At 40.9% G+C, this 16,813-nt stretch overlaps 1 protein-coding gene across 2 annotated transcripts in view; it reads right to left on the bottom strand.

The window, feature by feature from the left end:
* Positions 1-16,813, bottom strand: part of SPAG1 (sperm associated antigen 1) — a 159,897-nt gene that overhangs the window by 66,836 nt on the left and 76,248 nt on the right. For both annotated transcript variants that reach the window (XM_058275781.1, XM_058275780.2), the window contains exons 11-12: positions 4,588-4,959; positions 4,103-4,202 (exon numbers count right to left, since the gene is read on the bottom strand). In XM_058275781.1, coding sequence (XP_058131764.1) covers positions 4,103-4,202; positions 4,588-4,959 — 472 coding nt within the window. The remainder of the gene's footprint in view (positions 1-4,102; positions 4,203-4,587; positions 4,960-16,813) is intronic.

Raw genomic sequence — 16,813 nt, 5'->3', positions numbered from 1 at the left:
GGCCCCAGGAGTCCAGACATTTGAAATCATTTAAAATACTGTCTAACTGAAATAAGACAGGCACAAAGAGGATAAATACAGTATGATTTCACTTTGATATCAAGACTAGGCAAATTCATATAGACAGAAAGTAAAAAGGAGGTTACCAGGGGCTGAGGAGAAGGGAGGATAGAGAGTTATTGCCTCAAGTTTTTGTTTGGGATGATGAAAAAAATTCTGGAAATAGTGGTGATGCTTACACAACATTGTGAATGTACTCAAAGCCCCTGAACTATACAGTTGAAAATGGTTAAAATAGTAAATTTTAAATTGTGTATTTTACTACAATAATTTTTTTTCAAAATTAAATAGTCGTCTTTTCCAAAATGCATAGGAAGTTATTTTCATAGGTAAAAGATTCCCCTGCACATCTTATTTTAAGTTTTGCCCATGAGTTTTTCTTTTTAAATGTTTGACACCACTTGGCTGATAAAAAAAGTCCCACAGAACAGAAAATAACTCTCTAAGGAGCAAAAAGAACCAAATGAAAGGCTAAACAGGCTTCCTTTAAAATATTTGCAATCAGAAGAACAGTTGTAGCTTGGTGATCGAGCACCTGCTTCACATGCCCGAGGTCCTGGGATCAATCACCAGTACCATGTAAAATTTTAAAAAAATATTAATAAAATAAAATGTATGCAATCTTTTTGAGATGAAGAGAAAATAGAGTCATATTTTCTACTACTAAGTTATTCTTAGTTAATACAGATTTAAGTACATTCATATTTCAGCATGTTCTCAAAAGCACACCATACACACCGAAGTTCACAGCAGTGTTATTCACAAATGCCAAAACGTAAAATCAACCCAAGTGTCCATCAACTGATGAATGGATAAACAAAATGAGATATATACATATAATGGAATACTATGCTCCTGTAAGAAGAAATGAAACTGGGACACATATAATAACATGGATGAATCTTGGAAGACATTATGCTGAGTGACAAAGCCAGACACGAAAGGACAAATATTAAAATGTCTCACTAATATGAACTAAATACAAAGAATATATCATGGAGTTAAAACCTAGAGTATAGGTTATTAGGGGCTAAAAGGAGGGCTGAGAAGGAGTACTGATGCTTAATGTACGTAGAAGTTTTAACTAACTTGACTGTACAAGTGTGGAAATGGATTGAGTTGGTGGTAATACATTACAGTGAGAACATAGCTGATTTATAAATGGGATTATGGTTGAAAAGGGAAGTCTAAGGGATTAAATGTTAATTGAAAGAAAGCTAAAGAATAATCTAGGGACTGAATATCATAGTGAACCTAGAGGTGGATAAGAATGCTAATTAATAGTACAAATACAAGAATGTTCTTCTATGAACTAGAACACATATACATCACTATTGCAAGGTGATAAGAATGTGGAGAAGTATGGGAAAAATACAATTAATGTAATCTATGGACTATACTCAACAGCAATACTGTAATATTCTTGCATCAATGCCAAAGATGCACTGTGTTAATAATCAGGGGGGAAGGGGATGGAAAAAATATACCAAATGTATGCTACAGACCCTAATTAGCAGTAATAGTCTGATGATGTAACCTCATAATTTGTAACAAATGTTCCACAACAATGTAGTGTGTTGGTAGCAGGGTGTTATAGTGGAAATTCTCATATGTGCATGATTGTTTTGTTAAGCTCACAACTTTAATAAAAAGATATTTAAAAAAAAAAAAAAAGCATACCATGGTTTCTCTGGCATTGAAACAAGTTTGAGCAGCACTGTCCCCAGAGCAAAATCACCCCCTACTGGCTATCAGCTCCTTGCCCTTATGCTGGGATTCATATGCCAGTTATCAAAGAAAACATCTAAGTAGGTCAGTCTCTGTGGATGGCAGCTCTGACCAGCAGAGCCAGATTCCTTGGCCCAGACTCCAGCTCTTATCTAAGGACACCTTACCTAAACTGGACCCCACCTCCCTCCTTTATAGGACCTTTCCCACTTCTCTCAGGACTAGCCCCCATTCTAGATTCACTGAACCCCATGGCTAGACTCCCATCTTTGATTCCCTCCTGAGTCTGCACAGAAACATAGCAAACTTCAGATAGTAAATATCTGCCTTCTTAAATGTTCTCATTTAAAAGTAAAGTCAGGCGGCGGACTTGGCCCAGTGGTTAGGGCGTCCGTCTACCACATGGGAGGTCTGCAGTTCAGACCCTGGGCCTCCTTGACCCATGTGGAGCTGGCCCATGCGCGCAAGGAGTGCCCTGCCACGCAGGAGTGTCCCCCGCATAGGGGAGCCCCATGCGCAGGGAGTGCGCCCTGTAAGGAGAGCTGCCCGGCGTGAAAGAAAGGGTAGCCTGCCCAGGAATGATGCCGCACACATGGAGAGCTGACACAACATAATGATGCAACGAAAAGAAAAGAGATTCCCGTGCCGCTGACAAAAGAAGTGGACAAAGACGACTCAGCAAATAGACACAGAGAACGGAAAACCAGGGTGGGGGGGGGAGGGGGAGAGAAATAAGTAAATAAATATTTTTAAAAAACAAACAAATAAATACAAGTAAAGTCAATCTGCTGTTTTGCAACAGACTTAATTGAACTAACTTAAGTGCCTGTAACTTGCTCACTGCAGAAGACCTCAGATAAGTCTGAAGGGTGAAGTACAGAGATACTTGGGCTGAAAGGTTCCTGGCTGCAAATCACAAGGTGCCTAGTATCGTACAATGCACATGGTCTTGTGGGTTACAGACAGTAGTAAATGTTTACCAACCAGCTCAACAAGGAAAAAAAAAAAGAAAGCCCATACTCCAGTGTTTGCCAGCTTTCGTGGTAGTAGTAGTACTTCGCCAAGCTACCAACTTGACATCCACCAACTCACAGGATCCTGAAACCTTAATAGTTAGCTAGTATGAGCCAGCACATAGTGGTTGGGGTCTAAAGTCAAGCCAAAGGGGAATATACATATTATTTATTTTAAATTTGAATATGCAATATTGGCACAAATCCAAGTATCTCAAGGCATTCTTTTTTATGCCATAGGCACAGATATTAACAGGCTTTTACCCATATGGATAAACTGAAACTGCCAATGAAAAAAGTAATAAAACTGTTCACCTTATAAACATGGTGGCCACATAATTGTCCAATCCAGGACTTCTGGGAGTGAAAGGGGTGATTTTGATAATTAAACCAGATAACAAGAATAAACGAGGACTGTCAGCCAAACCAGAACATGAATTATTAGTAGTTTCTTGCCAATCAGTTCCTGAAGCAGGCTTATACAATTGTGAAAGAGGACAACACTTTTTATTAATGTAAATATATTTATTTATCCCAGTATGTAAATTATTATGTACCATGGATGAGTATTGTGCTTTGAGGAATACAAAACTGTATAAAATACAGTTTCTGACCTCAAGAACCTTAAAAGCCAGAGCCAGGGATGGCACAAGTGCTTACAGGTGTGAGTGATAACGCAGGTGCTATAGACATGCAGAAGGTTACCAGCCTTCTCCAGCTGGGGCAACCAGGGAAGCAGAGAGGAGGTGGCAGCTAAGCAGAGACTTCATAAGCAAAGATGTGCAGAGGAAATTCCAGACAGTGAGGACTATATGGGAAAAGGCGCCAAGACTCAGGCAGGGTGAGTGTACAGAACTGGGCCAGCAAACCCAATAGGAGCAGAAAGCTTGATCTGCGGGCAACGGTGGTAACAGAAGAGTTTATCTGAAAGACAATATTGAGCCACTGAATGCCTGTCTGAAAAAGTCTGAGCAAGTAATGCTTCAGGAAAAGTTATTCTGGGGGACTGGAAGAGGCAGACAGACAAGTTAGGAGGCTTCTTCAGAAGCCTAGGAGTGAAATAAAAAGAACATGAATTAGGGTGGCAGAAGTAAAACTGAAAAAAAACTTACACAATCTTTTTATAACTATCTTTAAATATGTGAAGGAGAATCTATGATTATATATATTCATCAGTTAATCTACCTTAGAGCTGTTTTAAAAATTAAACCCTTATGCAGAAAATTGTAGCAGCGTAATATTGCATTTATCATAATGAAATTATACCAATCTCTGGACAAACCTGAAAGCGTGCAGTTTACCTGTCACAATCTTGAATGCAGCCGCTGCAGTTTCCTTCTTTTAGGTAACATGCTGCTCTATTTGAATATAAGATACTTAGATCATCTGCACTTTCACTTCCTAAAATCACATTTAATTAAATACAGTTAACATCATTAGCAAAAAATCACAGTTCACCAGAATTAAAAGACTAAGGTCTCTGGTGGCAGTGCAGTCCTAGAGACTGCTGACAAAGCAGAGTCCTAAGAAGCCATGTCCGTCCCCGCAAAGGCCACTCAGCAGGGGAGACCCTAAGGGACAGGCAACCACGCCCTGCCCGGCACATGCTATACACATTCCAATGTACCGCTCCCATCTGTCCGGTCACACTCTGCCCTTGGTAACCAGGACGGAATTCACAGAGCCCCTGTCATTCAGGAGGTGGCCTGCGCTGCTCCCGTGGTGGCTTTTAGCTCCCGCGAACCGCAGCCTGGGGGGTCTTGGTAAACCGCAGGGCGCAGCTCACCTGCACGCTCCAGCTGCGCTATCGCCGCCGAGTACTTGAGGGCCGCCTCCGCGAACTGACCGTTTTTAAACAGCTCGTTGCCCTGGCTCTTCAGGCCGGCGGGGGTGACCGGAGCAGGGGCGGGCGGGGCCGCGGCGGGGTCCCCAGCGCCGCGCCCGGCGCCCGAGAGCACGCTGGTGGCGCCCGCCGGGGCCGGGGCCGGGGCCTGCGGCCGGCCCAGCTTGTCCGCGCCGGGCCCCGGCGCCCGCCCCCGCCGCGGCGCGCCCCTCTCCGGCCGCTTGCCGCCCTCGCCTTTGCCGGAGAGCTTCTTCTGGATGTTGCCCATAGCGCGCGGCTCGGGGGCGCACCTGGCTCCCGCCGCCTCGGCGGCCTCTGTGGGGAAATGGATGCGGAAAGTCAGTGTTTGCATCATCAGGACAAACTACCGCGGAGGCCGCGGGGGTGCTGGGCGCAGAGGCGCGGCCCGCGCTAAGCAGGGGCGGTTTCTCCCGGGCGGGCGCCGCCTCCTTGGGCGGAACCCTGCAGTTTCCGGCACCGCAGGGGGGAGAAGTCAGTCATGGGTGATGGACCGCGGGGTCCGATTCTGGGTCCGCCGGAGCCCCCGAGTCTTCCCCGGAACACAGTTCTAGGCCGAGGGCCTGAGACCAACCCCGCTTTTAACTCTTTAAATGCTGAAGAGCTTGTGGCATGAAAATCGGCATTTCAAAATGACTCTCTGGGGTCCTACCTCTTCATCAATTCCTACCTGCCGAGGTAGATTTTACAAAACCGTGTTCTTTTCTTTCCTTTCATTTACAATTAATGAATGAATGAGTGAATGAATGAACGAATGAAGTCACTAGAACTTGAGGAACATAATAATTGTATCTAAGGGTAGTTAGGGTACCTGATCCTTATTATAAAGGGCTGCGAGAAAGAGATCATTTGAAAGAAAAATTAAGTCGAAGTGATTTTTTTCCAAAGTAGTTTTTGAGTCATTTTAAAGTGAATTTAGCAAAGAAGTTTGCATAAAATACGTTCTTAATTTTTAAGCTCAAAGTGAACCTTTAAAAGATAAATAAAATTTACTTTTAAATGCCCTAATCAAACTTAAAACTTTGATCTTGACTGAGCGATTTCAGTTATTAAGAATAGCTTTAGTAATTGATTACTGCATCTTCTGTTTTTTAAATATGAAACTAATATATAAGTATCTCACTGATGAGTATCTTATCAATATCTAAAACAGAGCAATTAATCATTTCAAAGCACTGTTAAAAACCATTTAAGGTAAAAAGACTTCCCAGCTTTCTCTTATAACAAATACTAATCTGTTTTCTAATGGAGATATCTTTCATTTGTTTCGTGAACGGTTAAGTCAAGATTTGAAGCACAGAAGACTGAGGACTTAAAATCTAACTACAACTATCTAAATGAAAATCAGTGGATGAGTCTTAAGGCAAGCATTGAGTCTTAAAAATGCACTAATACAGACTTCTGTACAGAAGAATTGCTTATGACACACTCAATTTGGATCAACCAAAAGGAGTTTAATTGTGAAAATAATAAAAAGATCTTGCTATAGAGATAAATTTCTAGATTCAATCCTGTAGGATTATTAAGAGTAAGGCTTCAGTTATTTACTTGGTATCTGCTACTCAAATCCCAACCCAAAATAGAAACAGATGGAAGCACTCACTAATCAGTGACAGCAAAAACAAGACATTTTCCTTCTCCTTGTATTGTGCCCCCTCAGGTCTGACCAATACTGTTACTAATAAATAGCAGCAGTTTCTTTAGTACATAATATGGGTTAGAACCTTTACCTACATTATCATTTTCCATTATCATTAATCCTCATACCAAGTATTATCATCCCCGTTTTAAAATGAGGTGACAGAGACACATGGAAGAAGCTAAGGAACTCTCTCCAGCACAGAGAGCTAGAAACCAATTAACTGAGATATGAACTAAATGCAAGACCTTAGCCCTTTCTGTAAGATTGAAATGTCCCTGAGCAACTCTAGCAGTCTCTGGAGAGGTTAGCAGAGTTTGGAACATTAAAAGACCTCCTGAGTCTTGTTGGGTTCAGGGCTACCTGTGGGACTGCCTGGGCAGTCCAGAAGGTAGCTCCAGATGTCTGTCAGGGAGCGGCCTTGCCTGGAGACACTGATTCCGGAGTTGCCAGCATACAAAGGATCCTTAACATAATAGGTGTGGAAGGGTCACACAGAACCCCTAAACTATCCCTGGGAATACTGAAGTAAAGTTGGGAAGTGTCCTTGGCCGAGTGGATAGGGCGTTCACCTACCACATGGGAGGTCCACCAGGTCTCCTTGACCCATATGGAGCTGGCCGTGCAGTGCTGATGCACGCAAGGAGTGCCCTGCCACGCGGGGGACGGGGAGGCCCACGTGCAAGGAGTGCGCCCTGTAAGGAGAGCTGCCCAACGCGAAAGAAAGTGCAGCCTGCCCAGGAATGGCACCACACACACGGAGAACTAACGCAGCAAGATGACGCAACAAAAAGAGACACAGATTCCCGTGCCGCTGACAACAGAAGCAGACAAAGAACACCCAGCAAATGGGCACAGAGAACAGACAACCAGGGGGAAGGGAGAAAAATAAATAAAATAAATCTTTTTAAAAAAAAAAGAAAAGGAGAAGCCAAGGAAGGAGAATCTTCAGTGGAGATGGAGAGCCTAGAAATGAGAGGAAAATCAGGAAGGCTTACTGCCTCGACTCCAAGAGAAAAATATGTCTCAAGGAGAAAAGAGAATCTTTCTGACCCAATGGATATAAGAGAAAATGGATAAATCTTCCTTCCTCCTGAGCAGTTTTTTAAAGTAGGTAGTAATTCAGAGAGTTCATACACACACCTTAATATATCAAGTCTTCTTTGGTTTGACTTAGTGATTAAGTGCATGGCTCAGACGTTAAACTGTCTGCCTGAGTTCCAATCCCAGATGATTCATGAATGGAGAACTGAACCAATTACTTATCCTTTCTATGTCTGTGTCCTGATCTATAAAATAAAGTTGATAATTTTATACCTATATCTTAATGATGGTATGAGATATAAATGAGCTATCTAGAAAACAATTAGCAAATTGCCTGGTGCACACTAAGCATTCAATACACATTATTTTGTTTGTTTTTCTCCCCCCCCCCCCCAGTTGTCTGCTCTCTGTGTCCATTCGCTGTGTGTTCTTCTGTGACCACTTCTATCCTTATCAGTGGCACCAGGAATCTGTTTCTCTTTTTGTTGCGTCAACTTGCTATGTCAGCTCTCCATGTGTGCGATGCCATTCTTGGGCAGGCTGCACTTTCTTTCATGCTGGGCGGCTCTCCTTACAGGGCGCACTCCTTGCACATGGGGCTCCCCTACACAGAGGACACCCATGCGTGGCATGGCACTCCTTGCGTGCATCAGCACTGCACATGGGCCAGCTCCACACGGGTCAAGGAGGCCCGGGGTTTGAATCGCGGACCTCCCATTTGGTAGGCGGACGCCCTATCCATTGGGCCAAGTCCACTTCCCTGAATACACGTTAGATAGTAGTATCAAGTGCCCGATGACTGCCCCTAGCCCTGGATGGTTGGTTTGGGTTTTGGGTTTTAGGCTTTTTATTATGGACAATTTTAAGCACACAAAAATAGAATAATATAAAAGACTGCATGCAGAGCTGGACCTAAAAGTTCTAGTCTGTAACCTCAGAAAGCCACAGTTCTTTACCTGTAATATAGGAATAATAATGACTCCTGAAGAAAATTTAGTGTAATTCTTAGGTGTACTGTTCTGAGGATTAAATAAGTAAAAGGCTAGCCACAAAGGGACTGGTAGTTATTATTTTTGGCATATAGTTAACTAATTATACTTATTTCAAAATATGTTTCTTTTTTTTGTTGTTTTTCCATCTCTTCATATTCTTTCCATAGGCTTGCAAAAATCCTCCAAGATTTTGAAAAAAATTTTTGTCTAAAAATATTTATGCCAATGGCTCCAACTAATTATTGTTATATTTTTAAGACTTTGAGGTTTCTGAGAATTATCTTTTAAAATAGCTTTTTAATAATTAGACAAAGTTAGAAAATATGGAAAATATAAAGAAAATTTAAAGTCTCTTTCATGTAGTTTTTCTTTCTTTCATGTAGTTTCATATATGAATATTTTAAGATCTGTGTATAAGATCTGAGTTAATATGCAATTTAGCTTAAGTTTTATCTTGAACATATCAGTATTGTCTCAAAACATTGATTTTAATAACTGCATGGTATACTATCCTGTGGATATACTATAATTCATTTAGTCATTTCCCTATTGTGGGATTGTCAGCTACTGCCACTATTTTACTACATTAAATAATGCTGTGATGAATATTCTTGATTATAAGATGATCACCTATTTTCTAGGATAAATTCCTAGAAATCAAATTACTTATGTACATATAATGAGCATTTTCAAGTTTAAAGTACTGAATTATTGCTGAATTACTTTTCCAAAGGCTGTGACAATTTACACTCCCACCAGAAGAGTATGCTTATTTGAATTGGAAAACTTGATATGAATAAGATGGCAATACTTCCCAAATTGATCAACAGAGTAACACAGTCCCAGCTGGCCTATTTGTAGAAATTGATAAGCTGATCCTAAAATTCATAGGGAAATTCAAGGGTCCCTGAAAGCCAAAACGATCATGACAAAACACAATAAACTTGGAGGACTCCTATTTCCCTATTTCAAAACCTACTATAAAGCTACAATAATCAAGACTTTGTGGTACTGGCATAGAGCCAGACATATAGATCAATGGAATATAATTGAGAGTCCAGAAATAAACCCTCACGTTTATAGTCAATTGATTTTTTACAATAGTGCCAAGATAATTCAATGAGGAAAGAAATCTTTTGAAAAAATGGTGCTGGGAAAACTGAATATCCATGCAAGAAATATAAATTTATAAACATGCAAGAAAATTAATTTAGAGCCCTACCTCACACCATATACAAAAATTAATTCAAAGTGGATTAAAAACCTAATAAAAGAACTAAACCTTTTAAATGCTTAGAAAAAAACATAGGCATAAATCTTTGTGACCTTGGATTGGGCAATGGTTTCTGAGATAAGACAAGCAACAAAAGGAAAATAGATAAATTGGATTTCATCAAAATTACAAATGTTTGTACTTCAAAGGGCACTATCAAGAAAGTAAAAGACAAACCACAGAATGAAAGAAAATATTTGTAAATCATAGGAGCTGACAGGAATCAGTACCCAGAATACATAAAGAACTCTTACAACTCAACAATAAAAAGACAACCCAATTTAAAAATGGGCAACACATTTGAACAGACATTTCTCAAAAGATAAGATACAAATGGCAAATAAGCACACGAAACAATGCTCCACATTATTGGACATAAGAAAAATGCAAATCAAAACCATAATAAGATACCACTCCATACCCACTAGGATAGCTATAATCAAAAAGACAGACAATAACAAGTGTTGGTAAGGAATTGGAGAAACTGGAACTCTCATATTTTGTGGGTGGGAATGTCAAGTGGTACAACTGCTTTGGAAAACAGCTTGGCAGTTCCTCAAAATGCTAAGCACATGAGGTGCGCAAGGTGTGCTGTGCCACGCAGGGGTGTCCCCGTGTAGGGGAGCCCCACATGCAAGGAGTGCACCCCGTAAGGAGAGCCGCCCAGCGCAAAAGAAAGTGCAGCCTGCCCAGGAATGGCGCTGCACACACAGAGAGCTGACACAACAAGATGACACAACCAAAAGAAACACAGATTCCCATGCTGCTGACAACAACAGAAGCGGACAAAGAAGAACACATAGCAAATGGACACAGAGAGCAGACAACGGGGGGTTGGGAGGGAAGGGGAGAGAAATAAATTTAAAAAAATTAAAAATCTATAAAAAAAAAAAAGTTAAGCACAGAGTTACCATATGACCCAGAAATTCCACTCATAGGCATATACCCAAGAGAACTGAAAATATACGTCCACACAAAAACTTGTACATGAAAGTTCACAGTGGCATTATTCATAATAGTGAAAAAGTGGAAACAACCCAAATGTCCATCACCTAGTGACTGGATAAACAAAACGTGGCATAGCAATATAATAAAATATTATTCAGCCATTAAAAGGAATGAAGTAGTAATACATATTACAACATGGTTGAATCTTCAAAATACACAAGGACACATCCTGTATGTGATGGTTAATTTCATGTGTCAGCTTGGCCAGGTTATAGTGTCCAGCTGTTTGGTCAAATACTGGCCTTCTTGTATTATGAGGGTATTTTGTAGATGGGATTTATACCAACAGTTGATTGCATTCACTTCAGCAAAGGAGAATGCCCTCAGCAATTTTTTTTTTTTTAAGATTTATTTATTTCTCTCCCCTCCCCATTGTCTGTTCTCTGTGTCTATCTGATGTGTCTTCTTTGTCCTCTTCTGTTGTTGTCAGCGGCACGGGAATCTGTGTTTCTTTTTGTGAAAAGAACAGAGCAGCTGAGAAGCCCTGAGAGACTAGCCCTATGCCAGCCTACAGATGATATTGGAAGCCTGAAGAGGAAGAAGGAAGAGACCAGGAGAGATCACCCACCATCTGGCTTCAACATGTGGCAACTGGTTTTGATGAGATATCAACCTTGAGTCGGACTCTTTAGGACCTTGTAACTATAAGCTTTTACCCCAAATAAATACCCTTTATAAAAGCAAACAGATTTCTGGTACTTTGCATCAGCATCCCTCTTAGCTGACTAATATAACTTCTAATGGATAAAGCATTTCTTTTTGGGGTAATGAAAGTGTTCTGGAGTTAGACAGTGGTGATATGAATATACTAAAACCCACTGAATTATATACTTGAAAAGGTATGGATTACATCTCAATTTTTAAAAAGAACGCTTTTTCACTTCACCATTGCCAACAAAGAATACCCTTTTTTTCCTTCCATCTTGGTCAATTTTATGGAGAAATATGGAATTCAATTTAAATTTGTATTTTTGTTATTAGCAATAAAATATTTATTGGTAATTTATATTTCCTTAGTGATTTGTCTGTTCACATACTTTGTCCATATTTCTACTGGCTTTTCATCTTATTATTTTGTAAAAGCTCTTCATATTACAAGATTATCAATCTCAATCTCTCAGTATGTCATTTGCCTAATTTTGTTTATGATGGCTTTTCATATTTATATAATCAAACTCATTCACCTTCTTGTTCATGAATCCTGTCCATTGTTCTAACTCTTAGAAATCTATCCTCTTACCCTGTCCCCTAACCTCAGCCAATTCTAGAATAAGATAAATTTTTATCTATTTATTATTCCACAGCTTGTAATTGACTGTTTAGTTTTCTTATATTTCATTGTAAAGTGGGGAATAAGTAACAGTACTATAAGGGAGGCAAGATGCTTTCTTTCTCTGATTACTGTAAGGAAGTAGATGGAATAAATACTAAAGGCTTTGACTGCTACATGTGTATGATGATGGCCACTTCCCCTAAATGACTTCTATTAGGGAGGGAAATAGAAATAGATAGAGAGCTTCAACCAACTCAGCAACTCACCAAGATCCACCAACTCAAATCCACAGGTCTAATCAACCTGGTAAATAGGCAAGTGTTTTCTTTATACTAATCCCTAGAAGACAGGTGAAAAATGCCTATCAATTGTCTTAACTTGGTACCTGACCCACAGAAGGTGCACAATTATTGTCAGTTGTTTAAATTAAATCCTTTGGCTAAGTTATACCTCAGTCCTGATGAACTGGGCCAGGCCACCCTGAGTGGAGCTGGCAGAGGAGCAGCTGTAGAAGCATATCGGCAGAGATTACCAAACATTAATTGCTGCATTTTACTATGGTCCTCGGGGCTCCCCAGAACATACCCCCATAGTGACTAAGAATTCTTTCTTGGAATGTGGTGGGATGGGAATCAAATGCAAAGATTCCAACTTGATAACCTCCCTCGTGGGCTTTAACAGTATTCTAAAAGTATTTGTTTTTTTCCCCCCAAGTCCAAAGCTCCAGGACCGCTTTTTTACACTTATAACAAAGTAACTTGACAGAGGTAAATATAAACTAGTTAAACTTATTTCGGTTCATCTTAAAAGGATTACTGTAAGTCTCCAGATATTTATTCCACCTCATCTTCATTTGTTTTTGTGATAAAAGGTAACTTACTGATCTTAAAATTTACATTCCATCAAGATATGTTGCTTTGCTGAATCTTACATATATTCCCTAACTGACAAAACAATTATTGGGGATCTGAATGACAGGATTAGAAATGGTTTTGTTAAAGCTCTGGCTGGGGAAGTGGATGTGGCTCAAGTGATTGGGCTTCTGTCTACCATATGGGAGGACCCAGGTTCAATCCCGGGACTTCTGGTAAAGGAGTGCCTGTGCGGCGAGCCAGGCCCACACAGTGAGCAACACAGCAAGATGATGACGCAACAAAAGAGAGATGCAAGGGAGAGTCAAGGAACTGAGGCGGCATAGGCAACAGAGAACCTCTCTCTCTCCCACACCAGAGGTCCCCGGAATCAAATCCCAGTAAAGCCTAGAGGAGAAAACAAGAAGAGAAGGCCAAAAAAAAAAAAATAGTAAACACATGCAGATCACATAGCAAATGGACACGGACAGCAAAAACAGCAGGGTGGGGCGCTGGGTGGATGGGAGGATGAGGGGAAAAAGCTCTGTATGGGAATATTGCTTTTGTATGACACTTCCTTTAGGAATAACTGTCTAACTCATAGAGCAACATTTCATTGGTCTGTTAAATGATGGTAGACCACAGCAATCCAGTCTCAATTTCTAATCATGGAGGCATCATTGCCAATTTTTTCAAGATTAGCCCTTTCCTATTTATTCATATTTGTGAGGAGGGGCCTTTTGGTTCCAAAATGAGCACACTAGACTAAACTGCCCCTCAAAATAGGGTCAGCCTCTGATTAGTGTTCTTGGTATAACATCATTGAATACAGAAGTGTATAAACCCCAAATTATATCTGTTTCTTTGACAGTGTCCTACTGATTTCAACTGGGTTTTACAGAACCTATACTCAATCTTAACTGGTATCCAGTAACCATTCTTAAGAGATAGACTTTGGCTTTTGACGGAATGGCCATCATGCAGTAACTGGCCAAAATGACACACACAAAGGAAGAGAGGAGAGGCAACTATTATATATTTTCTAGGCTTTTTAGAAAACCTGGAGTTGCTCTTTTGGCCACATAAATGTGAATCTACATAAAAGGTGATACTGTAGGCATCAAGGGAATGGGCACTGTTCAAAAAGGAACGCCCCACAAACATTACCATAGCAAAACTGAGTTTACAGCATTACCCAGCATACCTTGGTATTGCTGTAAACCAAAAAGTGAAAGGCATGATACTTGCCAAAAGACAATGTACATATTAACCACATTAAATACTCTAAGAGCCAAGATGGTTTCCTGAAATGCATGAAGGAAAATGACCAGAAAAAGAAGGAAGCCAAAGAGAAAGGTACTTAGGTTCAACTGACTGACGTTCCAGCCTACTCCACCTAGAGAGCACCAAAGAAAAGGAGTATGAATTGCTGAAACCTATTCTTAATGAAGTCATGGCATAATAAGTATGAAATAATAATGAAAGACTTCTGAATTGTTTAAAAAAAAAAAAAAGATAGACTTTGGAGCCATATAGATATGGGGAACTTAACCATTCTAAGCCTCCAATGTCTCATCCATAAAAGTTTGGGTATTTATAGCTTCCGTAAGGATTAAATAAATTAATCTATGTAAAGCATGCCCATAGTTCGTCAAATGCGCTCATCATTAAAAAAAAAAAAAAAAGCAGTGAGAAGGGCAGTTCCAATCAAGACCAAGTAAATATAGTCCAACCTGTCTCTCCAATTATACACCTAAAAACCAGGGACACAAATCATGAAACAGCTATATAAGGTCACTGTAAAGAATGTCAGGGGAGTTTAGGGCAGCAAGGAAAGGCTGGACACCACACAGAGGAGATACGGGCAAAGAAAAATAATCTCCACAGGAAAACTGTGAGTAAAAGCTGCACCTGCTGGCGCCCATCCCTCCAACCTCAGAGCAGATGGCTTTGAATTCTCCAGGCTCTGGCTGGCAGCTACAAATAGAGAGGGCCTCAGAGGTCCACCTTCCTGGGAAAGGAGACAGAGGGGGCCAAAGCCTAAGGCTGATTCAGCTTTTGGCCAACATTTGGTCTGCTGGGTCCCACAAACCCATCTGGGATGGGTGGGGCCACACCATGGTTTGCCTTGGGAGCCAGAACAGGACAAAAGAGATCCAACTCTCACAAACACTGTCCCTACTGGCCAGGAGTGATTGTTAAGGACACAGAGGGGAAAGGAATTATTTCCTACTTGGGAGAAGGGAGGGGGCTGCTGGCAAATGTTGAAGAACAGCCTCTGAGAAAGTGTTATTTGAGAGTATCTGAATATCCCGGAAGTAGGATACTCTGTCTGGGTTCCAGTCTGGGTTGCAGCAAACCCATTCCAACTACAGATTGAGCTGAGAGGTCTGATGAAGAGCACCATCTGCTGGTAGACTAAGGAAGTGCATGCAGGGAAATTAAAAGTAAATAAATAACAGGCTTTTTCTAGACCTTAAAGCCTCCCTCCCAAAGTCCCTTGGAAGCAGATCTGTGACCCATTACTGAGATCCTGACCAGGTTTTGAGCAAATGAACAGGGATAATGCTAAAGAGCTTGAATAGGTTAAATAAAGAATCAAAGAATGGCAGTAACACACAAACTCCCGCTACTAAATCCCTATGCAAGAGAAAGAAAATTGAGCATCAGAGTAAAACCACCATCATAAGCAAATGAATACATATTAGTAAAAAATTATAAGCTGTACTAAGAAAATGTAAGATATGACCCAAGCAAAGGGTTATATCAAAGCCCCAGATGAAAAAAAGAATGTGAAAAAACTGAGTTTCATACAAATTTCCTAAATTAAACCAACAAGTTGAAAAATATATAGCTAAAGAGATAAAGGATAACAAAAGGACACTGGATGAGTAAAAGTAGAATTTGAAAACCTTAATAGAAAAATAACAGAGCCTATGGTAATGAAGGACACAACAGGTGAGATCAAAAACACATTAGAGACCCACAGGTTCTATGGTCATGGCAGATGGAGTTCAGTGCCATCTCAGGTGGCCCTACTTTGGAGTTTGTTTCTATGTGATGGAGCAGGACCTAGATGTGATCTTTGTCCCCAAGTCTCTCCTGTTACTTTTTAATGGAACTGTAGTTGTTGCTGGGGTTTAATGTATACCCAGGGGACCTGAATCTCTGGACTGTCCATGTGATAGCCAGACCCTGAGCCTCAACATACTAGCAACTCCCACACTCTGGTTTATTGGACTTACCCCAGCCAGCTAACATGGAGGTGAAGAAGGTCAACCACCACACCAGAGAGCCAAGAGTGCCTACAACTGAAAGCAGGAGAATTGCATCCAGCATCCATGTGGAATCTAAACCCCCTCTTGATATAAATGTGGAGTGGACACAACCATTCTAATGTCCACAGGATGGAGGAATAGAGTATGGATTAGAGTGGACTTACTGATATTCTATTCATGAACTATTGTGATTAGTAATCAAAGAAAATGTGGCATTGGTGTGGAGAAAGTGGCCACGGTGGCTGCTGGGGGTAGGGAGTGGGAGGAAGAGATGTGATGTGGGGGCATTTTCGGGACTTGGAGTTGTCCTGGGTGGTGCTGCAGGGACGGTTACTGGACATTGTATGTCCTCCCATGGCCCAGTGGGTGGACTGTGGGAGAGTGTGAGCTATGATGTGGACCACTGACCATGAGGTGCAGCGGTGCTCAGAGATGTATTCACCAAATGCAGTGAATGTCTCATGATGATTGAGAAGGTTGCTGTTATGGGGGGAGCAATGGGGTTAGGGGGGTGGGGGGGCATTTGGGGACCTCATATTTTTTTAATGTAACATTAAAAAAATAAATAAAGACAAAAAAAAAAAAAAACACACTAGAGACAACCAGTAAGATGGTGGTAGAGTAAGGAGCTCCTAGAGTCAGCTCCTCCTATAAGGCAGTTAGTAAACACCCAGAGCTATCTGGAGCTAGCTAAAGCACCTGTTTGGGGGCTCCACTAGAAAAGCATCCTGCAACATCCTTGAAGGAACTGAAGGAGGAGACTGCCCATCTGCAGAGAAGATTTGTAGGTAGA

Source organism: Dasypus novemcinctus, chromosome 14, assembly GCF_030445035.2.
Source record: "Dasypus novemcinctus isolate mDasNov1 chromosome 14, mDasNov1.1.hap2, whole genome shotgun sequence".
NCBI classification, from domain to species: domain Eukaryota; kingdom Metazoa; phylum Chordata; class Mammalia; order Cingulata; family Dasypodidae; genus Dasypus; species Dasypus novemcinctus.
The sequence above is the reverse complement of the archived record's forward strand: the minus strand, read 5'-3'. Positions and strand labels throughout refer to the sequence as shown.